The sequence below is a fragment of the Eublepharis macularius genome, chromosome 1 (assembly GCF_028583425.1).
Source record: "Eublepharis macularius isolate TG4126 chromosome 1, MPM_Emac_v1.0, whole genome shotgun sequence".
Lineage (NCBI taxonomy): Eukaryota > Metazoa > Chordata > Lepidosauria > Squamata > Eublepharidae > Eublepharis > Eublepharis macularius.
In genome coordinates this window covers 157753806-157777693 of record NC_072790.1, presented here as the reverse complement: position 1 = coordinate 157777693, position 23888 = coordinate 157753806, and the positions used below count along the sequence as shown (strand labels likewise).

The following is a 23888-nucleotide window of genomic DNA, read 5'->3' as shown; positions in this document are numbered from 1 at the left end:
GCCACAACGTGCTTTACGTTTTGCTCTCAGATATGTTTAAATCTGCAGCCTGCATATATCAAGCAAATTAAATGATGCGCTTTGCCTTTGCATAGTTTATTTGGCTATTTTGACTGCTTTGAATAATTTGGTAAATTGTAGGGAAGAAGCTGCTGCTTTCCTTTTTTTACTTCTGCTGGTTGACACTGCTTTTTTATACAGATCAATTAAAACATAGGATAATGCTGGATTTTATTGTTATTTCACTCATAATCCCTCCCCTCTTTTTGCTTTGGGCCCCCTCCTCTGCAAATGAATATAGGTTCTCACTAATGACATGTCCAGTTTATGCTGTTGTGATTCCTCTTAATTTTATTGGGTGTATTTGGTGCTGTATAATCAACTTGTTATATATACATTTTGTATTTTTCTGTGTACCAGCTACAGTCTTCAAGCTGCTAACTGCTGGCTGTTTTCTCATTTAGGGTGGCCTGCCTTGCATTGAGCAGAGCCACCATGGGCTTTTTCCATCACAGCCCCCACTTTGTGGAACGGTTTCCCTGAAGAGATAGAGAGCTCCATTGCTGGAGATCTTCTGGAGGCGCTGCAATGTTTTGCCAGGGCTTCTGATGGGATATGAACAGCAGGTATCGTTGGGGGGAGGAAAGTAAATATCTATAGATTAAAACCGGATTACCTCCCCCCCTCCATTTTCTAATTATTGCTTGTAAACTCTGTTGGGGCAAAAAAGGCGGAGTACAAATATTTTAACCCAGAATACATTAATCGTGCTCAAATCTCATTGTAATCAATGGATTAAATGTGTGTTTGATTTTCTTTGAGGTCCATGATGCAGAAGTAAGTATGTGGTTCTGGAGTGAAATTTCTGTACCTTAAAACTCTGGAGATGGTTGATGCCTCAACTTTAGGTACCATTTGTACATGCCCTCCTTGGTTTGCAATCAGAGCAAAATGATGATGCATCTCTTAATAACTTTATTACTATGCTGCTTTGATGGTCATATTCAATGGTTCTTTTTACTGTACACCACCAAGATCGATGTGTGCAAGATACTGGAAAGGATCCTAACCGTAGCATCTAGCTATATCGTTAACTAATTATGTTTACTGTACGTTTCTCAATTCATATCGGCACGTTTACTCAGAAACCAGTCCTTTTGATTGCAGGTGTGTTAGGATTGTGGTTGTGCATAGTATTGCTCCGTTAGAAAGACACTTCGTCGCGCGCTTGGCTTTTCAGTCCTCCTGGATTCGGTGTGACTTACTTCTAGGAGGCGACATCCACCTGAATCGGCAGAGTCTGCCGCACTCGCAAGTTACGGTACTGCTGCGCAAGAATTGGCAGTTACGGTAGCGGGGGAGGGGCGCGGGTATATGAAGCGCGCGGCGGGGGCGGGGTGAGCACAACGCTGCGTGCTCGACCTCGCCAGGCGCGCTCACCGTCCCTGCCTCGCGAGCCTCGGTGAAAGGATTTGGCGCCAGGCGGGTCCCTTTTTGCAGCTGCCGCAGCCGCACGAACCAGCCACCTCCGCCCAAACCGCATCGAGTTCCGCAGCCGCCACTATGAGCTGTTCGCCGGTGAACGTGAAGAAGCTGAAGGTGTCGGAGCTGAAGGAGGAACTGAAGAAGCGGCGCCTCTCCGACAAGGGCCTCAAGGCCGAGCTCATGGAGCGGCTCCAGGCCGCGCTCGACCAGGAGGAGGTCGGCGGCGGAGGCCTGGGTAGCGGAGAGCCCGGCAATGGCAACATGGAGGAGATGGGGGAGGCCGCGCCGGGCGGCGGCGGCGCCCAAGAGCAGATGGCGCCAGGAGGCGGCGGCTCCGGCCAGGCCGCGGCCTGCGACGACGATGAGGAGGCCGACTTTGGCGGCTGCCACGGAGACGAGGAGGAGGAGGAGGAGGGCATGGAACTAGGCGAAGAGAACGGAGAGGGGGTGGCCGCAGGGGAGGAGGAGGCGGCAGAGGACCTGGAGGACGACGAGAATGGCGACGATCAGGGCTTCCAGGAGGGAGAGGACGACGAGGAGGAGGCCTCTGTCGCCGCCTCCGAGGGGAACGCCAACGGCCACGGGTCCCAGCAGCAGCCGCCGCCGCAAGGAACTGCGGCTAAGGATGCGCCTGGAAAGGGCACGAGCGGGCCCGCATCGGAAGCCTCGGTGTCGACCTCCGCGCCTTCGGCCCAGTCCGGCGCGAAGCAGCTTTCGCCCGCGCAGCAACAGCAGCAAAAGGCTGGAGGGCCTGCGCGCCCAGGAGGTGAGTAGCGCGTGGGACCCGGATGGGCGGTGGCGGCGGTTTGTGGCTCGGGAGCGGGGTCAGGGCGCGCCGCCATTTTATTTGTCTGTGGGGTGGGGGGAGGGGAAGAGAGAGATGCGCCGCTTGGGGATTTCCAGCCCATACGCACCGCGTGCCTCGTGGGGGAGGGGCACCTGCGCCATTTCGTGAGGAAGGGGCGCGGGAGGGAAGGAGGGGCGGCTCTCAGGAGCCGCTGGGGCGCGCTGTGGAACGTGCGAGGGAACGTTCGTGGCGTTGAGCGTCACATCCGCTCAGAAGGCCTTGCGGGCTCGAGTTCAAATACTCAACACAATGGAGGCGGAGGCCTCTTCTTAGTAGAGGCTGACCTCGCGTTGCGCCACAATCCTTCAAGTGTAGAGACAGGCGGGCCTTTTTTGAGGTTGGCGGGTAATCTGAGAGTTGAAATCGAAAGTGGGTGGAAATGCAGATAAGGATATAGTAACGGTGTTAACGCAAGGCGAAAAGGTTAATGTGAGGTGCCCCATACCACTTGATTTCCAACGGGCCTTTTTTTCTTACCCAAAATACTAAGGAGAACCTAAACCTGAGCAAAAACCCGGCGAGAAGAAAAGGGGTGTGAAGAGGCCACGTGAAGACCATGGACGAGGGTATTTTGAGTATATCGAAGAAAACAAATATAGCAGGTAGAGTACTTTCCTCAGTATATTTAGTTGCTGTGAGAGATTAATTGTACAGTATTGTGATCTATTGAATGATCTAAGATTAATTTATTTTAATTGATCAGGGCCAAATCTCCTCAACCACCTGTTGAAGAGGAGGATGAGCACTTTGATGACACAGTGGTTTGTCTTGATACTTGTAAGTACCCTGGGTATTAAACATGCTTTGGTAAGACTCCAGAATTTTTAAAAGAAGTATGTTAGTTATACTGCCATATAAGAGGTATGCAGTTCTTGTTCGCCCTTCGTATATAAGCTCTTGTTGGACTTCTTTTTTTTAAATACATCACTTTTGGTTAAGATTGTTTGAGAAATTGAAATTTCCCAAATCATGTTTGTTTTGGCTTCTTGGGTGCAGGTTGTGTCATTTTCTAAAGAGTAATATATAATTCTTTTATCCAGTTGTATCTTTAAAATGAAGGGATGGTAATGAGGATTGTGCAGAGCAGGATGGTGACAGCAACAGTTATAATATTGCATGAAATCAGAGGGTGTTTGTAAGTGAGTGAGTGGATAAAATTCAGTGCAAAGCTAGTAGTGAGTTGCATTAGTAAAAGGGTAGGGATATGGAATAATCTTGGACTTGGGTATAATCAGTGTTACAATTTCTTACTCTTTACTGTTCATAACTGGTTTTTAATTATCAACATCTGTACCAATCCAGCTGTAGTTAAGCCTTAACACTGCATAAATTTCAGTGGAAGAGTTCTGCTCTTGTAAGAACAGTAAGACCTTATTTGATTGGAACATGCAGCAGACTAGCAGTTTTAGTAGGTTCTCATTGCTAATGTAAACAGTGAATTCTTCTTGCAACAATGTTTGCTTTTCAGATAATCTTCAAAAAGACTTCTTTCTTGAAGACAGGTCTTGATAAGGTTGTGCTCCAGATTCTTAGTTAAAACTTTAAAACCTGTTAAAAATGCTGTTGTGATTTGTCTAGTATATGTTTGAAATTGCTACAGCACAGTAATGAAAATATACTAAAGTAACATCAACAAAAACAAAATCATCAGTCATTCTAGGTTTACTTGATAAAGTCTCAGGGAGAAATTTTCCTAACATACTCATTTTTATAGGATTCATTACAGTATTTAAAATTATGGTAGGTAAAAGGTAAAAGTCCCCTGTGCAAGCACTGAGGCATTACTGACCCATTTGGGGGGGGGGGGACATTGCATCATGACTTTTTTGGCAGACTTTGTTACAGGGTGGTTTGCCATTGCCTTCCCCAATCATCTACACTTTACCCCCAGGAAACTGGGTACTCAATTTACCTACCTCAGAAGGATGGAAGGCTGAGTCAACCTTGAGCCAGCTACCTGAACCCGGCTTCTGCCAGGATTGAACTCAGGTCGGGACCAGAGCTTGGGCTGCAGTACTGCAGCTTACCACTCTGCACCACGGGGCTCTTAAAATTATGGCAATGATGTAAAATATATGAAGTGTGGTAAAAAGAACCCCAAATCACATAATTTAGTTTAACATTTTCATATAACTTGGGTTATTTACTTCTCATGACATTTTCATATCAGCAGTTGTACAGTACTGTCTGGCAGAGCACTTCAGGTATTTATAATATTAATCAAGTCATCTCTGGCAGCAGTTAGCTTAAAGTCTTTAACATATTTTGAATAATTGTTCAGGGTACTGAAACATTGGTATTCTTGTGTGGCACTCTGTGCTTGCTGGACACTGTTGCCTTTAAACCTTCTCCCAGCCAATTTAGAGGCAAATTTATATACCTAATGCTTTGATTTTGATATCAACCTTTTAAAATCCTATATATCCTCTAAGGAGCTCGGTATGAGCTGCATGTCATTCCCCTGTTCTGTTTTTTTTTCCTCATAATAAGTCTGTGAGGTAGATTATGCTAAAGTCACCTGGCATCCTTCATGTCTTTTTCGTTTCAGTCCTAATTGTATTCACTGACTACTAAATCACTATTTACTTCTCAGTTCTAATGAATATGCTTTGTACTTAAAATCTGTTGAACTGTTAATGTAGTCTCTGGGGTCTTCCATGTTGAGCAGTGATGGTTAGGGTGATGTAATCACAGGGATTCTGTTTTAATGTTTGAAACATCTGTAGGATGGAATGGATTGCAGCTGTGGTTTTTATCTTTAACAGATAATTGTGATCTACACTTTAAAATTTCAAGAGACCGTTTTAGTGCTTCCTCACTGACTATGGAAAGTTTTGCTTTTCTTTGGGCTGGAGGGAGAGCCTCATATGGAGTATCCAAAGGAAAGGTCTGCTTTGAGATGAAGGTAAACCAGATTAATACCTAACACTATTATGGCAAGAAAAAAATGCTTTTGAAGTCTGTTCACTTTAGTTACGTATAGTGCATGAGGAGTAAACACGTGGCTTTACCATGGTTTTGAAGAAACTGATCTAGTTTGTAGCAAACAAATGAAAAATGATTTCCTTCTTTAATGTCCTGTTGAATCTGTAAGACAGTGACTAAAACTGTTCTGCTCTTGACAGTTCTGTTCAGAGTTTGTAATAGGAACTTCAATAACAATGGATAAAGTACTATTTGCGTACCAGTTTGGATAATTGTTCAATTTCAACTATGAATCTTGCATATGTACTTAAACAGTTTGGAAAGTAGATTCCTGTGGCTATGGGTTGTAGCATGTAGCTGCTGTTTTTTGAAAAAAATAGGTAACTGAGAAGATCCCTGTTAAGCATCTGTATACAAAAGACATTGACATACATGAAGTGAGAGTTGGCTGGTCGCTGAACACAAGTGGGATGCTGCTTGGTAAGTGTATTTCCTCTTAAAACCTAAATCATAACTGTTGTTCTGCTGTCTGCAGAATGGATGTGAAGAGCTATGACTTCTGTAGAATGTTTATTTTTGTTGGTATAGTTCTACTCATGGTATTATGACAGTATTCTGAATTTTTTCCATTGCCTTGTCTGTTAATTATTGTAGTTCAAGGCAGAAGATACAAGACCTATGACACTGCTTAGTGAAATGTAGCCTGCTTAAAACATCTTTGTATGCGTATGAAATACGCTGTACCAAAAAAGCTATCTAAACTCTCATTCCAGTCATACCCTGCAGTATCTGCAGAGCAGTGCATTTCTTGAGGATATCAAAGTGGAATAGTGTGGTTAAATTCTTAAAGATGCTTTTAAGCAAGAGCACACACCCCATATGTTTCTCTTGCCTAGCTGTAGTTCCACAATTTTGATTTGCTTGTGAAGCCTTTGGAAGGAATAGAATTGGCACCGACATGCTTTCCTGGTAGAGTGAGGGTGAAAACTTAATCAATGCTCCTGGTAGATAGATTATGTGAAACAAGGGGGGAGGTTAAAGGGATTGCCCACTACATTTGCACTAACCCAGAGAGCTTAGTATTTTTTTTGTTAATAGTTGTTGTAAGGTTCCCATTTTCAGGATTCATGCCCTCCTCACTGCCATGTGCCCAAAGACCCTAAGGTTCTGCAATGCAGGATAGGGATCTGGAGGAAAGAAGATAGAGAATCATGAAATAGCATGTGAACTGTAAAAATACCTTCTTATGTTCAGTCCTTGTGATGTAAGATCAGCAAAACTTTAGAAGAAATACAGTAAGGAAAATACAGTAATGAAAGGTTAATCTAGCATCATAAAAATAATGGAACCAATGCAGATCTATACAATATAAGATAACAAATTATATATGTAACTGCACCTGTTCATGTTCTATCAGGTGAAGAGGAATTTTCCTATGGATACTCTTTAAAAGGAATAAAGACATGCAATTGTGAGATTGAAGACTTTGGTGAAAAATTTGATGAAAATGATGTGATTGGATGTTTTGCTGTAAGTTTTTGTTTCCTTTTTTTGAACTTCAGGCACTGTTTAGCGATTTTCTATTTTTAATGATTATGCAACGCAAGTAATTGCATAACTTTTTATTACATAATTGATTTTTTCTTTCACTATTAAGATTAGATTTGTATAAGATTAGACTACAGTAATAACATCTTAGGAACAGATCTCAAACTTAATACTAGAACCTGTTTTAATTTTGCCATACAAGTTGTAACAATTTTCTGGTTTGACAGAATTTTGATGGTGATGAAGTAGAACTCTCTTATTCAAAGAATGGTCAAGAGCTTGGAGTTGCTTTCAAAATCAATAAAGAAGTTCTTTCTGGAAGGCCCATCTTCCCACATGTTCTCTGCCATAATTGTGCAGTTGAGTTCAACTTTGGGCAGAAGGAAGAACCTTACTTCCCCATACCAGAGGGGTACACATTCATCCAGAATGTTCCCCTGGAGGATCGAGTTAGGGGACCCAAGGGGCCAGAGCACAAGAAAGAATGTGAAGTAAGTAAGGGTTGAACTTGAATTCATGTGTGAATGCCACCTTGTCATAAATGTTTCCTTTAGTGATTCAGAACAGTTTATGATAGTTAAAGCAAAGTAGCTCAAATAAGAGCTTATTCGCAGGGCAACCCTGATGGAGAATATGCAGCTTTTTTTTTTTAAGTCTCCACTTTTAATGGCTTCATACTCTTATTAGGTAGTAATGATGATTGGCTTGCCTGGAGCTGGGAAGACTACTTGGGTTACCAAACATGCAGCAGACAATCCTGGAAAGTACAACATTCTTGGAACAAATACTATTATGGACAAAATGATGGTAAGTAGTGACTTTTGTGGAACAAGTTACTTTAGAAGGTGACTATAATGACTATAAAATCGTCAACATAGAGTTCTTATGTTAACAAAAACTCTAGAGGTTAAATGATTTTAACTCACCCCAACCCAGACACAACTCAGAAACTGCAGTGCTGGACTCCCCCCCCCATGGCCTCCCCCAAACCTAAATGTAACTCTGAAACTGCAGTGCTGGAGCTCAACAAAAGTAGATAAAACTTGATTTTAGGTATTTAGCTCTTGGCTATTATTCAAATCTGTCTACTTTGTTTGAGATTTGCATAGCATACCAAATAATAGAATGTGAAGGTATGCTGGGGATTTATATGGAATAATTTTTAACACCCCCCCCCCACCAAGATTTCATTTAAAACTAATTTCTTCTAGATAGAAGGAAACAATAAGAAAAGAAAAATAGTGAAGCAGAACAATGGCAACCAACAGTGGGTAATTCTGTTTTTATAGGTTGCTGGTTTTAAGCGGCAGATGGCTGATACTGGAAAGCTTAATACACTGTTGCAGAGAGCGCCACAGTGTCTTGGCAAGTTCATTGAGATTGCTGCTCGTAAAAAACGGAATTTCATTCTGGATCAGGTATGGGGGCCAAAATTCATTTGTGAGTTACAGAATACATTTAAGCTACAATTGCGTAAGGGGATAGGTTCTAAACTTTGGTGGGAGATTATGAATTTGAGGCATAAAGCTGAAATTACGCTTGTTGTACTGATGCTTGTAACATATTTGAAATTGGGAGAATGGTTACCCTAGAATCTAGAGCCTAACGTGTGCGTAACTTCCTTGTAAAAAATCATTCATTGCATTATACATGTGGAGGTGAAATCTAAACACACTAATTTAACTTAGTTCTAACAATGACAGCTACGTGTAGTAAGTTACTGCATTTTTTTCAGACAAATGTGTCTGCAGCTGCGCAGAGGAGAAAAATGTGCCTGTTTGCAGGCTTCCAGCGCAAAGCAGTTGTTGTTTGCCCAAAAGATGAAGACTACAAGCAAAGAACACAAAAGAAGGCAGAGGTGGAGGGAAAAGATCTTCCAGAGCATGCAGTGCTCAAAATGAAAGGCATGGAACATAATCTATACTGTGTTCTAGGATGTTGAGTATCTGTTTAAAGGAATAATGTAAAATCTAAGGATTCAAAATTTCTTGCCTTAAAACAGTGAATGCCTCTTAAAAAAAAAACTGGAAGACTTCTGTAACTTTGTAAGACAACACTATATTGTGTTCCCTCTGCTGCAGCCCTTAACACTACTCAGTCGTGATATGCTTCATGCAGATGCACAAAGCTGTCTTGGCATAAAGTGCCCTAGAAAACTAAGCTAAACATATTTAGTAGACATGTATTCAGAGTACAACTTCATAGGGAGAATGTATCAAGAATTCTGGACTCCTAGCATCTTGAGTGACCATTACTTGTCTTGCATTCTTTATGTAGGAGGGGGACTTTGACTTTATTCTGATAATTTCAAAAATAGATACTGAATATCTAGGACTCTCTGTTACAGGAAATTTTACCCTACCAGAAGTGTCGGAATGTTTCGATGAAATAATCTATGTAGAGTTGCAAAAAGAAGAAGCCCAGAAGCTCTTGGAGCAGTACAAAGAAGAGAGCAAGAAGGCCCTTCCTCCAGAAAAGAAACCAAACACTGGTTCAAAGAAAAGTAACAAAAAGAGTGGTAAAAATCAGTTTAACAGAGGTGGACAGAGAGGACGTGGTGGATTTAACATGCGTGGCAACTTCAGAGGAGGAGGTAGAACCTACTTACTAAGTTTTACCATACTTTCCATCCACAGGGTCTTAGTTGCTCACTTTTCAGGAGGAGTGTGCTGAGAGCGCTCATGTGAGGTAGAAACAGTACCATTCCACTTCAATGTAGTGTAGGCAGGCAAAGGGAGTGAATATGTGCTTATAGAAGAAGTAAGATATGTTTCTGTGGGTGTGCAGAAGTGTCATATTTGATACTTGTTGGGAAATCCAACATCCTAAACATCATGTGCTGTTTTAAAAGTCACTAACTGTATCTTACATTATGAAGAGAAGCTTGAAACGACCATAACTGCTGAAGTTTTAAAGCCGGACAAGTGACTGAACAGCATTTTGGTAGTTTGCAGTATAGCATTTATAATTGCTGCTGCTTTGTGGCACTAGTTTTTCCAACTGTGGGCCCTGATCAGGCTCTTTCAGATGATGTTGATTTTCCCGGGATTTGTATTTTGACCTCTTAATCAAAGTCACCTTTTATTATAATATGCTGGTTGTTGTATTTACAGACTTAATTGCATTGGTCCAATCTTGTTGCTTTAACAAATATTTCCACAGTCCCTGGAAATCGTGGTGGATACAACAGGAGAGGTGGCAATATGCCCCAGCGTGGAGGAGGAGGTGGTGGTGGTGGCAGTGGTGGAGCAATAGGCTATCTATATCCTCGTGGACCTGTCTTTCCAGCCAGAGGTGGTGGTGGAGGAGGCGGTTACTCAAACAGAGGGAATTACAACAGAGGTGGAATGCCCAACAGAGGGAACTATAACCAGGTACTATACCTAGGAAGATGGCCCTTCAATCTCCTTGGAAGCTTGTGTGGCATCTCTGCCACCAATCAGAAGTTCTACACTGCTGTTATAAGCAACAACCAGTATTCCCTCCCTGAGAGGGACTCATGATGTCCACAGCCACTTAGCTGAACTTCAGATGCTTGGACTCTGTTTAGCACTGGCCTCTGCTAAACTTCAGAGCAAATGGAAGCTTAGAATATGGTGTAGGTAGGGAATGCATGGGTTTAAAGAAAGTATGGCATCTAAAAGAGCATTTGCTTTTAAAATGCTTAGGTCCCATGTCTCTTTCCATGAAGCACAGCTATATGAGTTTGGTTGTGTTGCATAATCTCACATGTAGTCTGCCACTGCAGTGCATAGAATACTTTGTGTAGGAATGGATTGTTTTCTAGTCCAACTTACTCCTACCTGTTTCCATATATTCAAGAGCAGTATTTAACTTGTCACCTATAAAAGCATTAATTCTATAGAAAGAATTCAGAAGTGCTCTAATACTTAATATATCTTGTTGGTATTACTGGCAGTTAAGTTTCTTGACATGAGGAGTCTTAAATTAAGCCAGCAAATGCTCCAACATGTCCATTCATGCAAGTCATTAACCTGAAACAAGTTGGAATTAGCTAGCATCTTGGCTATACTGAACAAACTGGCTGAAGACTGACAGGCTTGTGGTTTGCAGTATGAATGCAATTAGACTTTATATGTTAATTTTTTTGACTTGCAGAACTTCAGAGGAAGGGGAAATAATCGTGGCTACAAAAATCAATCTCAGGGCTACAACCAGTGGCAGCAGGGTGTAAGTAACTTAGATTACTGCTCTATCATGGAAGACAGCTTTAATCTTTAGCATATCAGTTAAATGTTAGATAATACTTTTTTAGGGCTTTGCATTTCTTCAAGTATATTCAAAAGCTAAATATAAAAGCAGTATTAAGACACATGTAGTTGATCTCTTCACAAGTTCTGTCCTTCCTCCTCCCTCCAAACTCAAAAGCTCTTAGTAATTAGTCTACTGCAAAATAGTGTTTTAGTGTTAGTAATTGGTATTTTCTATCTTGTCTTTTGCAGCAATTCTGGGGTCAGAAGCCATGGAGCCAGCATTATCACCAAGGATACTATTGAATTCCCAAATAAAATGAACTGATCCATATTTCTCAAAAACCTTCACAAGAAGTCGACTGTTTTCTTTAGTAGGCTAACTTTTTAAACATTCCACAAGAGGAAGTGCCTGCAGGTTCCTTTTTTAGAAGCTTTGTGGGTTTGATTTTTTTTTTGTACATTTTTAATTGCAGTTTTAAAGTGATTCTTAAGAGAACCTCAGCATTGTGCACGATAAGAGAATGTGTCAGTATTTCAGGGTTCTACATTTTATCTGTAAAATGTGATTTTTTTTTTACCACAACAAAAGTAAAATGTTGCTTTGTATCTGGTGTCCTCTTATTAAAGATTTTTTTTTCCTTTCCTCCCCTCCCCAATTTCTAAGAAACAGTCGTGAGTCATCAGAACAGAAAATTGAGCAACCAGGCTTCTTGTGGCCCTATGATTATTGATATGTAAATAATGTTCATTACACTCCATCTTCCACTCCATCCTCCCTATGCAGTTTCTAGGTATGGAAGAACTAAGAGAAATCGGAACCGTCTTTTGGCAATAAACTAGAGAGTTTAGGTTTTTTAATCATTTGGCAAATGGTTTGGGTTGAGGCAAAGCAAACCTAAGGCTAAATAGTGAAGGTGGAGTGTGTATAAAACCTGGTTGCATTTGTCTGTGGAGACTCAACTTGTGAAGGTACACCATTAATTTTTTCCCATTTGTTCTGCATTTTGATTCTGAAAGCTGGCTTTGCCCATTTCTTATTAAACAAACTTGTTGTAAATCCAGTTGTCTAATGGGATCTATATGAAGTTAGCTGTGTCTGTAACCTTTTCCCCACAAAATACTGTGTATTTAGTGTGCTTGTAGTAGTAAACTCCACCATTTTGTAAACAAATGAAATTGTGATTCACCCATTTTATATCTAATTTTTAATCATGTTAGTTCTCAAATGGGTGTGTCTCCTTAGCCTGCTGATTACTACTTCTTTAAAGATAGTGGGTGGAGAAATTAACTTTAGACGTTTGTTTGCAATAAAATAAAATCATTTTACTCTTGTTTTGGGATTCTCACCATATTGGTCTAAAATCCCTTTAATAGCAGAATACACAATTCTAATGAAGGACATACACATAGCATGCATGCCTTTGCAAGCATAAAATAAATGCTTAACTATAGCTTCTGTGTTTAAGTAAGTTACCATTTAACAAGCTTTCTGAACCATGCCCTCCTGCTCTCTAGTAGTCCAGTGATCAATAAGGAAATTTCTGAATTTCAGGAAAGTCATGGAAATATAATTGCACTTAGAGTTGCTCAGGGTGTCTTATTCTTGAATAAAGTCAGTTGTTTTCCCTGTATCGTGCCCTTGAGGTGATGGTGGTTTGGGTTACCCAGTAAAAAGTTAAATTTGAAGCTATAATTAGGTCTGTGAAGCTTTAGAGATTTGTGTTACGTCTGGGTTTTGCAATGGCAAGTTTAAATGTTAAAGGTTTGTAGTGCAAATCCTAGTGAAAATGATGGCTCAGTATGTGGAAGCAGAGTCAGTTTCTGTATGATTATTGGGAAAGATTGAAAATAAAACGACCCAATATTGTAATGCCTCTAGATCTGTGGTGTGCATTGGGCAGGGCGTTGGACTAGATGGCCCCTTCCAACTCTGATTTGGAATAATGTGTAGTTCTGGCTGGTGGTTTTTGCAAAGGTTGGAATATATAGTAAAGCTCAGAAAAACTGCAGAACAGAGCAAGTGCAATTAATTAGAGTTGGAGGAAAGGAATCTATTGCCTTTTTATTTAAAAAAAAAAGACTGAAGTGAGAGGAATTACCAGTTGTTATATAATTATGCATGGAATTGAGAACTTGGGTACACCTAATGGCAAAAATTCTCTGCCTCTTGTACTACTAGCAGAAGCAGATTAGAAAAGAGGAGCAATTTTTTACCATTCTTGCTACCGTGAACAGAAGCAACATCCCCTCTAAACAATAGTACTCAGTGCAACTTTTGAGGCTCATAAGCAACAGATAAAACATGGACAAAGGAGAAATGCTACTTTTGTCAGCAGGGAATTGATATTTATGGCTAGTGGATGTAGCAATAGCTCCAGCATAGATGGTTTCTAAAGATTAGCTTCATGGTGCTTAAGTCCCTCAGTGGTGCTAGAAATAGTAACTAAAGGGAACCTTCATACTCAGAGGCTCTCGATATTAGTACTTAAGAGGCAATGGGGGAACGCCATGACCTCTGTCCTGTGTGTTGGCTCTCCAGGGTACTTAGCTGACCTCTTGTGAAGCATGATCCTAAGTTAGACTACTGGTCTGATGGGGCAGGGTCTGTTTATGTTAAACGTAGCTATTCTGTGAAACTTGAATGATCATGGGTGGTTCTACAAATTGTGGATTTATTTACTTCATTTACACCCTGCCCTTTTCCCCATTGGAAATTGGAGACTTGAAGTATCTTATGGTTGTTGTGGGTTTTCCGGGCTGTATTGCCATGGTCTTGGCATTGTAGTTCCTGACGTTTCGCCAGCAGCTGTGGCTGGCATCTTCAGAGGTGTAGCACCAAAAGACAGAGATCTCTCAGTGTCACAGTGATCTCTGTCTTTTGGTGCTACACCTCTGAAGATGCCAGCCACAGCTGCTGGCGAAACGTCAGGAACTACACTGCCAAGACCACGGCTATACAGCCCGGAAAACCCACAACAACCATCGTTCTCCAGCTGTGAAAGCCTTTGACAATACATTGAAGTATCTTACATAGTTAAGTATCTTGCCATCACAGTAACACTATTGAGGTAGGTTGGGCTGAAAGTGCACAACTAGCCCAAGATCATCCAGGAAGTTTCTGTGGCAGAGTTGATTAGTCTGGGTCTCCCAGAGCTTAGTCCAATGTAATCAGTTACACCACGCTGGGCTCTGCTTGTCAGGACTTGAGCATTATAGTTGCTCCCAAGGAAAAAAAACAGCCTCTTGAATTCTTTAAATTGTCTAAAACTACAAGGAAAATGGGGAACTTGCACAACCATTTGTAATGTTTGAAATGTAAATTAACTCTTGGGCTACTTCAAGCCTGAGTATGCACATTTAAGTACTAGTTTACCTATAGTCTTACAATGAACAATGTGAGGTCTTCCATCTTCCTAAAGTAGATTATATTCCTCCAATGAACAGTGACTCTTGGAAGATTCAGTTACATGCTCTTTGGGTGATGGAGTGAAGTAGTATTTGCACAAGGAGACATGATTCCACAGAGGCATCAAGAATTTCACCACCTGCTTTTTATAACACGAGGAAGAGCTCATCTTGCTAACCATGTGTACATAATGTTCTGGTCCTTGAAAACGTGATGTTGGAGGCCATGAGACCTATATAGACAAAAATCTTCGTTCCCTTTCCCTGTAGTTCTTCATGCTGTATGGGACAGGCATTGGGTGCCCCCCCATCAGCTTTTTAAAAGTCAAATGGGTATGCTGTGGAAAAAGGGATGTGAGAAAGCAAGCACACTTATGGGTTGTACCAAACCTTTTCTTTTGCCACTGTAGTAGTAATTGCTTATATACCACTCTTTTAGGCAGATTAGTGCCTCGCCCAGAGCAGTGAACACGTTTAGTGTGATTATCATCCCCACAATACAGCTGGGGCTGAGAGGTTTACCCAAGGCCACCACCTGAGCTCATTGCAGTCATGGGATTTGAACCAGTAGAGTGCTAATTTGCAGCCATGCCACTTAACCACTATGGTGCAGCAACTCTGTCTACAGTGTTCATCATATGGGGCTTTGTACCACCCTAAAAATTTCAGGGGTAATATAAAAGATAAATGCAGGTGTTTTTTATACAGCAGCAAAGCCTGCTCTCGATTACATTTTTAAATAGAGTTTGGATTTATTAGGATATTCACTAAATGGAAAAATGGGAGCATAGTGTATTTGCTGTTGTGTTACAAAATAAAGCAAACTACGTGTGTAGGTTGATGATGCCATTGAGTCTTCCCTTGGTTTAAGAACCATATTTGCATGACTTGTACAGTTTTCATAAAATGATACAGCCGAGGTCATAATTCAACCGTGGCCCTTCAGTCTTGACAGAAGAAATTCTTGTCTAAAGTCTAATGCAAGTTGATGCCTCTGGTCGGTTTAGTGGCAGCTACTAAATTTTAAAATGTCTTTCACGTGTCCTTGGGCCAGAAATTGGAAATGCTTCAAAACATGAATAGATACAGTATTTTTGAGTACTAGTGGTATATACCAGTTCATGGAGGCAAACCGATGAAGAGTAGGCTGCTAGTTAGTTCTACCCATTTTACCAAGCTTCTTTAACATGGAAGGGCCTGTGTCTCGTGTAGTTAGCTGCCCTTTTGAAAGGTGCTAAATTCAATTTCTGTTACTGGACTCTCAATTTCCAGTTCTATGAGAGACTGCATTCTCAACTACTTGCTTTTCATGATATACATAAACAATACATGCATGGAGGAATTCTAAGGCAGGAACTGCACTAAGCTTGTGCCATCAAGGAAAAAAAGCTGTCAAGCATCTAGTGGGTTACTTACAAAGCTATTTTCAAAGTACCTGTTCTACCATTTAACACTCTTCAGGTTGGTTGGTTCAAGAACCAACTGATAGTTGTAATTAACATTGTGTATGCATACAAATGTTAGATCAAGACGATGTTAATAAGGCACACAAATGTGGTGTTAAGCTCTAATACATGATGAAACGAATCCTGTGGTAATTTAAATGCTAATAGATGCTGTTGCGAGCTAGAGTCTGAGATGCTAATGTCATATGCAACAACTGAAGATGGAGGATTTTTCATATATTCAACCTAGTCTTGAACATTTGTCAGGTGGGCTTCTCAACTTCTTTAATCACTTGCAACAAATTTACCTGTTTTACAAGTTACTATTAGGATAATATGGGGTTTCTTGGTCTAATGAAGGTTAGAGTATAATAGTATCGTTTTACTATGTATCCTCCCCCCGTATTTTCAGCAAGGATTGGGACAGTAAATACACCCCACAGGAGGTAGATAGGTCTTGTTTCAGGTTCACTTTCCAGATACAAAAATAGATGGTTCTAAAAGGGCTTCTTCCTGATTCAAGTCATTTTATTAGTTTGTATTAACTTCATGTAAATGCCTCTGCATGTTGCTTCCACATAGTATTAAATTAAAATGCCCCAAATTTAATATTCATAACCTATCTATAAAACTTACCAGGCACATTATAAATGATGACAATGAGTCACATTTTAAAAGACAAATGGATTTGATTATAATTTCTACTATTAGAACTGACACATTGTCTAAAATAGATGTTAAAAATAAAAGCTGAATAAACTTTTCAGTATCTTCAGCTGAAACCAGACCATGCTGTAGTTTCAACAGTGATCTAGGGACAGAATCCAAAATACTGTGAGTAGAATAGTTTGTTAAAACAGTATTCTCCCACCTCTTTGTGGCCCTCTGAACTCATGTTCTTAATGGTCAGGGATGCTCACAGAAGAAGGGAGCTTGCCATGGGAGGTGAATTGCCTCCCACCCCAACTGATATTACACTGCCTGGAGTGTGTGCCTTTTGGTCCCACGCCTTGTAAACGGGCCAAAAGGCAGTAAAATATATGTAGTAAACTGTGATCCTAGGGAACTCTAGGTCTACATAACCCCATGTGCATAAGGAGACACTTTTCTTTGTGCAGTAGCAGTTTTCAAATAGCAACAGAGGCAAACTAAAAAAAAAAAAGCTTCAGGAGTGTGGATAAGGCTAAACATCAAGAAAGAATAGATGTTTCTTTATTCATGTGATTAAATAGCTTTGAATTGTGGCCATAGAGCAGTCAAGATACTCATTACCACAAATAGAGTAGTGCAGGGACAAATTCAGCATTCCGTATCACCAACTTTATAACATGTAAAATCCTAGGTATTACAGTGTCATCCAGTATTGCATTAGAATGTGTCTCAGTGATGGCATGGGCAATTTGAAGATGCATGAAACATCTGAAATGAGGCTGAAGCCCAAGGAATAAAACTGGTGAAAAAGTGACTGTTTTGGTGAAATGCCTTAATATATTATCTAAGGTTTTTAGATGTGCATTAATGTATAGAGTTTGGTAAACATTTTGTGCAGTAACTATTAGTCAAGTCATATTCACACTTCAGTGCAAAGCATCATTGTCTCCTGTAACTTTAAAAAATGATAATACACACATTATTTTCATTAGCCCTGCTGTAGCAAAGAATGCTTAGCAAACGTTTTTCTTTGATAAAATATGCACACAAAACCATGATCGAGCCAATGTTCCCAATAATTTAATAGGAAAACTTTAACATATTTTAGAAGACTCAGGAAGTGTTTACATCTGATTAGATCTTGCTCACAAGTTTTATATTTCTATTTATGGACTAAAGTCTAATCTATTAGTTGCTGAATAACTTAATTCAACACCAGCGTAACCCATTCTAAAGACATTTTCAGCATCCTCTTTAATATATACTAAGCTAAAGCAAGATTTTTTCTTCTTAAGACTAAATTGTGTGTGTGAGAGAAGGGGAGGGATGTGGTATTTCCTATGAACTCCAGGCAAATTAGCTATATTTAATGCACTCATGGTGTGTACAGCAATATAAAAGTAAAATACAAATCCAATTTTATGGCAACCCAAAGGCAAGAAACCTGCTTCTCTTATAAGTCAGAAGGTGCTGGCAGAGTAGGTATCTTTCCACTTTCCCCATGCCAGAAAAAGGACTATTTTACCTGATTACCCCTTGTTGCTACAATGTACTGTACTGTGGTGCCTTGGTGGGAAGGTGGCTGATTGGAAAAGGCTTGAAAAGATCCACTCCAACACATCCTTTCACAAACTTTTCCACCAGATTCAACCCAGTGTGCACCAACAACCATGTTCTATGACGTCTCAATTTGGTTTTCATGCAGATGTGCTTACAGAGAATTCCCCACAATCTCTGCTGCACAACGACTTGTCAATGACTCCTTTCAATGCTTGTTTTTTGCTTCTCTGGATCAAACTGTGTGCCTTCAAACCAAACTTTGTTTCTCATCCCTTCTTGAATCATTCGCTGCTGGATCCTTAGTTTTGCATTATTATATCGACAGTAGAACCTTAAACAGAAAAAAAGGAGTATGATCCTTCTTGCTTCACAAATACTAGGTGAGACAATGTTTAGTTCAACCAGCTATTAGTCTACAAACAATTGTCTATCTTCACAAAACTTTTCAGCAAGCAACAGAAGTACTTGGAGAACAAAAGATGGAATAAGCTTCTACTACAGCTTTCAGCTGGCACAAATGTGTATAGCTTATACGGGATGAAGGTTCTCCCAAATGTCTTTAGGGATGTTGCACTAAAGGGCCTACCCTCCACTCTCTCATAGTCTCCCAAACAAATGTTTATGAGAATAAAGATGCTTGCATACACAAATGTAAAAGTTGCCTTTTGGAATTAGGAAAAACAAGACATTTGCTTAGAAGCATTAATAAGCACAAATTTGTCCATTTTTATACACCAATGGCTATACTGTATCCCTATGTGAATTTAAAAGACCCTGTTGGGCAGCTGGATAGAGTTGGAGGAGGTGCACAGTTCCTGATACTGGCCTGGTCTGCTATAGGAGAAAGGCATTGCTGAGTTTAGTACAATGCTTCTACATGTTGCTGTGCTTATATGGGGATATATTCTGCCCTAATACTGTATCGTGCAGCACTGGTCTATCAATTCCAGAAAAACCATACACACCAGCATCCTAATGTTGTCAGGATAAAGCCTCCCGCTCCCAAGTGACAGGATCGTCTCACTCTACCTGAGGGGGAAAAATTATTCACATAGCTTGAATACGTTTAACCTAGCAGTTGGATAATGGCAACAAAACAAAACATAGCAAATTAATACAGCTACATACTCGAGAAGTTTTGATAAATTCAATTGTGACACCAAAGCCATTTTGGGTAAACATGAAGGTATTTAGTATGGTTATAAGGAAACAAATAAGATACTAAATTAAAGCACAGAAAGACCATTAGCAGAAAAATTGTCAGCTAATTTACCCAAAATATCAGATAAAACTGATAAAAGGAAAGCAAATTGTAAAGAAAAACATAGCTTCTAGAAGCAAGATTTCTGGCTTCAGCTGATTGAAATGAGCCTGCTTTAGCTGCTGATTGAGCTGCTCAGGCATTACAGAATGTTTATAAATATCTCAACTGCTATGAAATTTAAAAAACTTGCAGGGTTGGATCTTAAGCCTCATTCTACTTGCCCAAACAACATTTCTACTCAAACAACACCAATATGCATCTCCTATTGCAGACCTCCACATTGCATCCCATGCTGTTTCCAAGAGTCCACCCAACTCCAGGAACAGTGCTGTGGAGAGTACTGATGTTGTAGAGGGAATGGAGAGCTCGAAAGCTCATTCCACGAACTGTGCTCCACTTACAGTGCATAGGAACAACTCCCAATATAAAAGGTCTAGGGATCAAAAAGGACTATATATACCTTTGCTGGGAAGGGGTTGAGTAAAGAAGGAAATGGGAAATACTAATGGTCAACTATTATATTGTGCGCATGTATTTCAGTAGCATGAGGATGACAAGTGTGAAAGAGAGTACACATATATGTGTATGATTAAGTGAGGGGGTGAATGTTAACAGAGAAGGTGCCCCCCCAAATTTATATGAACGTTCATTTGTACTTACTAGTAGCTAAGAAGTGGCCAAGGCCCAGAGTTAAAGCACCCAGTGATCCATACAGCACTGACTCCCGAGCACAAGGAATGGTTCCAACATCAAGTATTCCCAGCAGTTTAAAAGACTGAAAAAGTTACATCAAAACAACCTAACAGAATTGTGCATTTAAATGACCTAGTTTACTGACCAAAATATCAAAATTATCTGCCTATTCAACTACAGAGAAGATTCCTGTACCTTTAATAGTTTTGTAGCACATACAGCCTTTTCTATTACTGTGCTCCGTTTGAGAGTTGTTCCTACTAAAATTCTGTGACTTTCTGGGAAATCAATTTTAATTCTGTTATTCACCAGCACAAATAGATTTTTGAGAGGAAAAACCTTGCAGGTCAGCCTTGCTATCCGGTTATTCAACATGTTCTTTTAACAAAGTCACCAGCAATCTCTTATTAACAAACAGTGCAGCAGATCAGTTCCACCTGTGAGATTGCAAGAGGCTGTGAAACTGATTTTCCTTTCAGAGTTTGGAGTGTGGGGAGCAAAAACAAAAAGGAAAAAAAGCATTGGGGCTGGATGAGAAAGTGGACAAGGGATTTCTGGAAAGTAGTTCTTGATTTTCCAAGCTGTTATTACTGCTTTGGGACCAAAGCCACTGCTGCTTGTGTATAGCTATTACACAAAGATTACAAGACTCATGGTGAGATGGAAATCACATCTCGCCTCCCCAACCACTTGCCAGCTTGCTGTTCCCCCTTCTCCTTATTCATCAAGAGATTCGCAGAGCAGCGGCTTTCACTCTCTCATCCCCCTCACCAGGTCTGGTGGTAGAGGGGGAATGCTAGGAGAGTGTGGAATCCCTCGCCTCCTTATCTACCCACCTCCAGTCTGCTGCTTCAGCAGCTGTTTTAGAGGTGTTGGGGCACTGGAACTTTGCCTGGCTGGCCCACACCACTTTCAGTGAAGCTGCTTCAGCAGTAGGCAGGGTGAAGGAGGCTCCCAGGAGACTTATTCTCTGTGTTTTTTGGGAAATTTTTTTTTAAAGGTTTCAGATTTTTCTGCAAGCTTGAGGCATCCTTTAAGTATGGAGAAAAATCTCTCTTCTGCCAAAGTGGTCCCAATCCACAGATTTAAATATCACCAATTTTGCCATACTGAGAATTAGATATATTGATTATGAAGCGTTTTCTTCCAAAATCAAACGGACTCTCCTTTTATGCTATGTACTTTTCACCACATATGGAAGAGGGAGCATGATATAAGAATTTTGTCCTTTATAAGTACTGTTGCACTGTCATGTAAATACTAAGCATGAGATTAATTTAGAAAAAAACATTTTAAATTCAGAGATTTTGATTTTTCTATTTAAAATACACTTCTATTACATCATGAGGGTACAGATGATGCTCCATATTTAAATCCAAGGGATGCTCCATATTTAAAACCAATATTGCACTACAATATTGCAGTGCAATTTCTATTCAACTTAATGTTTGGTAGTTATCACCTTCCAGTAATTTTGTTTTTATATGTAAATAAAAGATGTAAAACAAGCCTATTATGATTTTATGGAGCAGAAGTAATAATTACCTATTTAAACTCCCACTCTCCTGGCTTTCCTAAAACTATACAAAACAATTATTCAAGAGACCTTTTTACTCAGATAGGAGGGCTGTATTGTAAGGGAGTGGTCTCAAAGAGATGTATCAGTAAAAGGATAGGGAGGGACTATAGACTTTACTACTATTGCTGTAAGTATTCCATTTATTTACATTATTTATAGTCCACCTTTCTCACTAATATTTAGAGATCCCAGGTGCCTGCTGGTGGCAGGCAATCTCCCAGTATTTTGCTTGCTGGCCTGCCGATTGCTGGCAACCGGCAATTGCCTGCCCCGAGAACATATACGATGCACATGCTCCTGGCAGATACAATGACATCACTTCCAGAAGAAACGTCACACCAGCTGCGGGAGTGCTTCCATGCTTTGTTTGGAGCCAATTTTGCCCCCAAAGCGGCCAATTCTAAAAGAATCAGCCCTGCACGGCGCACAGGAGCACTCCTGCAGCTGGCATGATGATGTCACTTCCAGAATTGACATCATCATGTTGGCATTGGGAGTGCATGTGCAAAAAGGAGCTTCCCGGTAAATAGCGGGTCCCCTCACCTTCTGCCAGGAGGGTATAGTGGCCTAGGAACACTACTGTCTCATAAGGCAAATTACAGTGTGAGTCATTACCATCAATATCGAAGGCATTTCAATAAAACATGTAATGGATATATACATGCAAATTTAGCAAGATTTTAAAAACGTGCAGAAATCCAATACAGAGTTGAAGAAATGCTGAAACAGACCCTAATCATTTTAAATATAGGAACTACCTAGTAGGATCATATTTATAGCAATATTAGTGGAATCTATGGTCCACAGTGGTCCTCTCTATCCCTTTATTGATGGATCTCTATGAAACCACTACCTTACAGTATAGCCCTACTATCTGAGTAAAAACCCCTCTTGAATAATTCAGCAGACCATGGCATTTACTATTATTGCTGTAAATATGATTCTACTGGGTAGATCCTATGTTGTTTAATGTCAGTCTTTGAATTGCTTATGCTGTTTCAGTACTTCAGTATTTGAGTCCCGCTGGTTTTAAATCTTTGTAAATTACATTGTTTATTTAAATGTTTTTGAAACTAACTGTACTAATTCACACTGTAATCTGCCTTGAGTCTCAGTAAGAAAAAGTGATTATAAATAACGTAAATAAAAATAAATATTGTGGAAACAAAATTTCCACCTGTGTATGCACAGGAAAACATTTAAGGACTGCTACATGCACATAGTAGAGCACTGAAAAGGACTATTTTCATAATTTAGTAGCCTGCCTCATAATCAAGTAGGGCTGGGCCATTTTCAGCTCCTTGAACTACTAAACTGCCAATGTTAGGCCGTCCTCTCCAGTCTTAAGCGCCAACGTTTTTTGATGTTTTGCAGCTTCACATCCTCCATCCTCACCAACCTTCTCGTATGCTCCCTAAAGGCCATTTCAAATATTAGACGTTTCCCACATAGAAGGCAGAGATTTTTCTAATTTGTTATCACGAGTGTAAAGAAGGTCAGTGCAGCATAGCTTTCGCTCATCGTCCACCGGTATCTGGATGGGAATTACATGAGTCCTCCACTGGCCCATCAAGACGAGCCTGATAATCTTATGTTTTTGAAGACAGCCTCAAATAAGCCATTTCCTTTGGAGCAGACGCAACCCTTCCTAAATATAACACACGATAGGTATCAGCGACCACCATCTCTTCCAGCCTTTTACCTTCTTCGGGTCCCTGGGCGCCTCCTCACCCGCCATAACAAACAGCGTTTCAATCTCCTGTCCGCAAGTGATAACCAGAGAGCTGGAAGTTGAGGCGCGCAGAGAGGCCCCGCGCTGGAGACAGCCACTCTACCCAGTCGCCTTTCCTATCCGTCTTTTTTCTATCGGTATGGCCCCTCGTCTCTATGGTATCCTGAGAGAGCGGGCGCCATTTTAGGTCTGGAGAGGAGATTTCGAGAAAGAATCCTTTGTTCAGTGAGATGGGTCACAGAGCAGGGAGCGCGCTTTGGGCGCGCGCGCCGCTTCCCTCAGTTTCTGAGCCAGTCCCGCCCACTTCTCTTTGCGCGTCTCCGAGTTCTCGCTCTCGCTCTCGCTGCAAATGTCTTGTCAGACCGCTGCCCGGTACATGCAGTAGTAGAGAAAGGGTGTAATGGGGTTCTGCATATGCTAGGTAGCAAGAGAATGAAAGGTGTGGGAGATGCGAGGGCAGGTTATGCGCGCATAAAGGTTTATAATAAGAGAGTTAATGTTGTTTGCACAGATGCAGAGAAGTTAGCCGTGTTAGTCTGT

General features: G+C 40.7%; 2 protein-coding genes across 2 annotated transcripts; one reads left to right on the top strand and one right to left on the bottom strand.

Annotated features, from left to right (window-relative positions):
• The first annotated feature begins 1389 nt into the window (after positions 1-1389).
• Positions 1390-12351, top strand: HNRNPU (heterogeneous nuclear ribonucleoprotein U). The gene is made up of 14 exons (XM_054975653.1): positions 1390-2251; positions 2823-2934; positions 3036-3109; positions 5098-5237; positions 5638-5737; positions 6675-6787; positions 7033-7296; positions 7493-7612; positions 8095-8223; positions 8541-8709; positions 9153-9398; positions 9968-10179; positions 10925-10996; positions 11269-12351. Exons 1-14 carry the CDS (start codon positions 1564-1566, stop codon positions 11320-11322), a joined length of 2493 nt encoding a protein of 830 aa, XP_054831628.1. The 5' UTR covers positions 1390-1563; the 3' UTR covers positions 11323-12351.
• Positions 12352-17578: 5227 nt separating this feature from the next.
• On the bottom strand, positions 17579-23568 carry LOC129343720 (cytochrome c oxidase assembly protein COX20, mitochondrial). The gene is made up of 4 exons (XM_055000098.1): positions 23319-23568; positions 20005-20119; positions 19046-19109; positions 17579-18411 (listed from the first exon to the last, which is right to left on the bottom strand). Exons 1-4 carry the CDS (start codon positions 23352-23354, stop codon positions 18273-18275), a joined length of 354 nt encoding a protein of 117 aa, XP_054856073.1. The 5' UTR covers positions 23355-23568; the 3' UTR covers positions 17579-18272.
• Between the last annotated feature and the right edge of the window lie 320 nt (positions 23569-23888).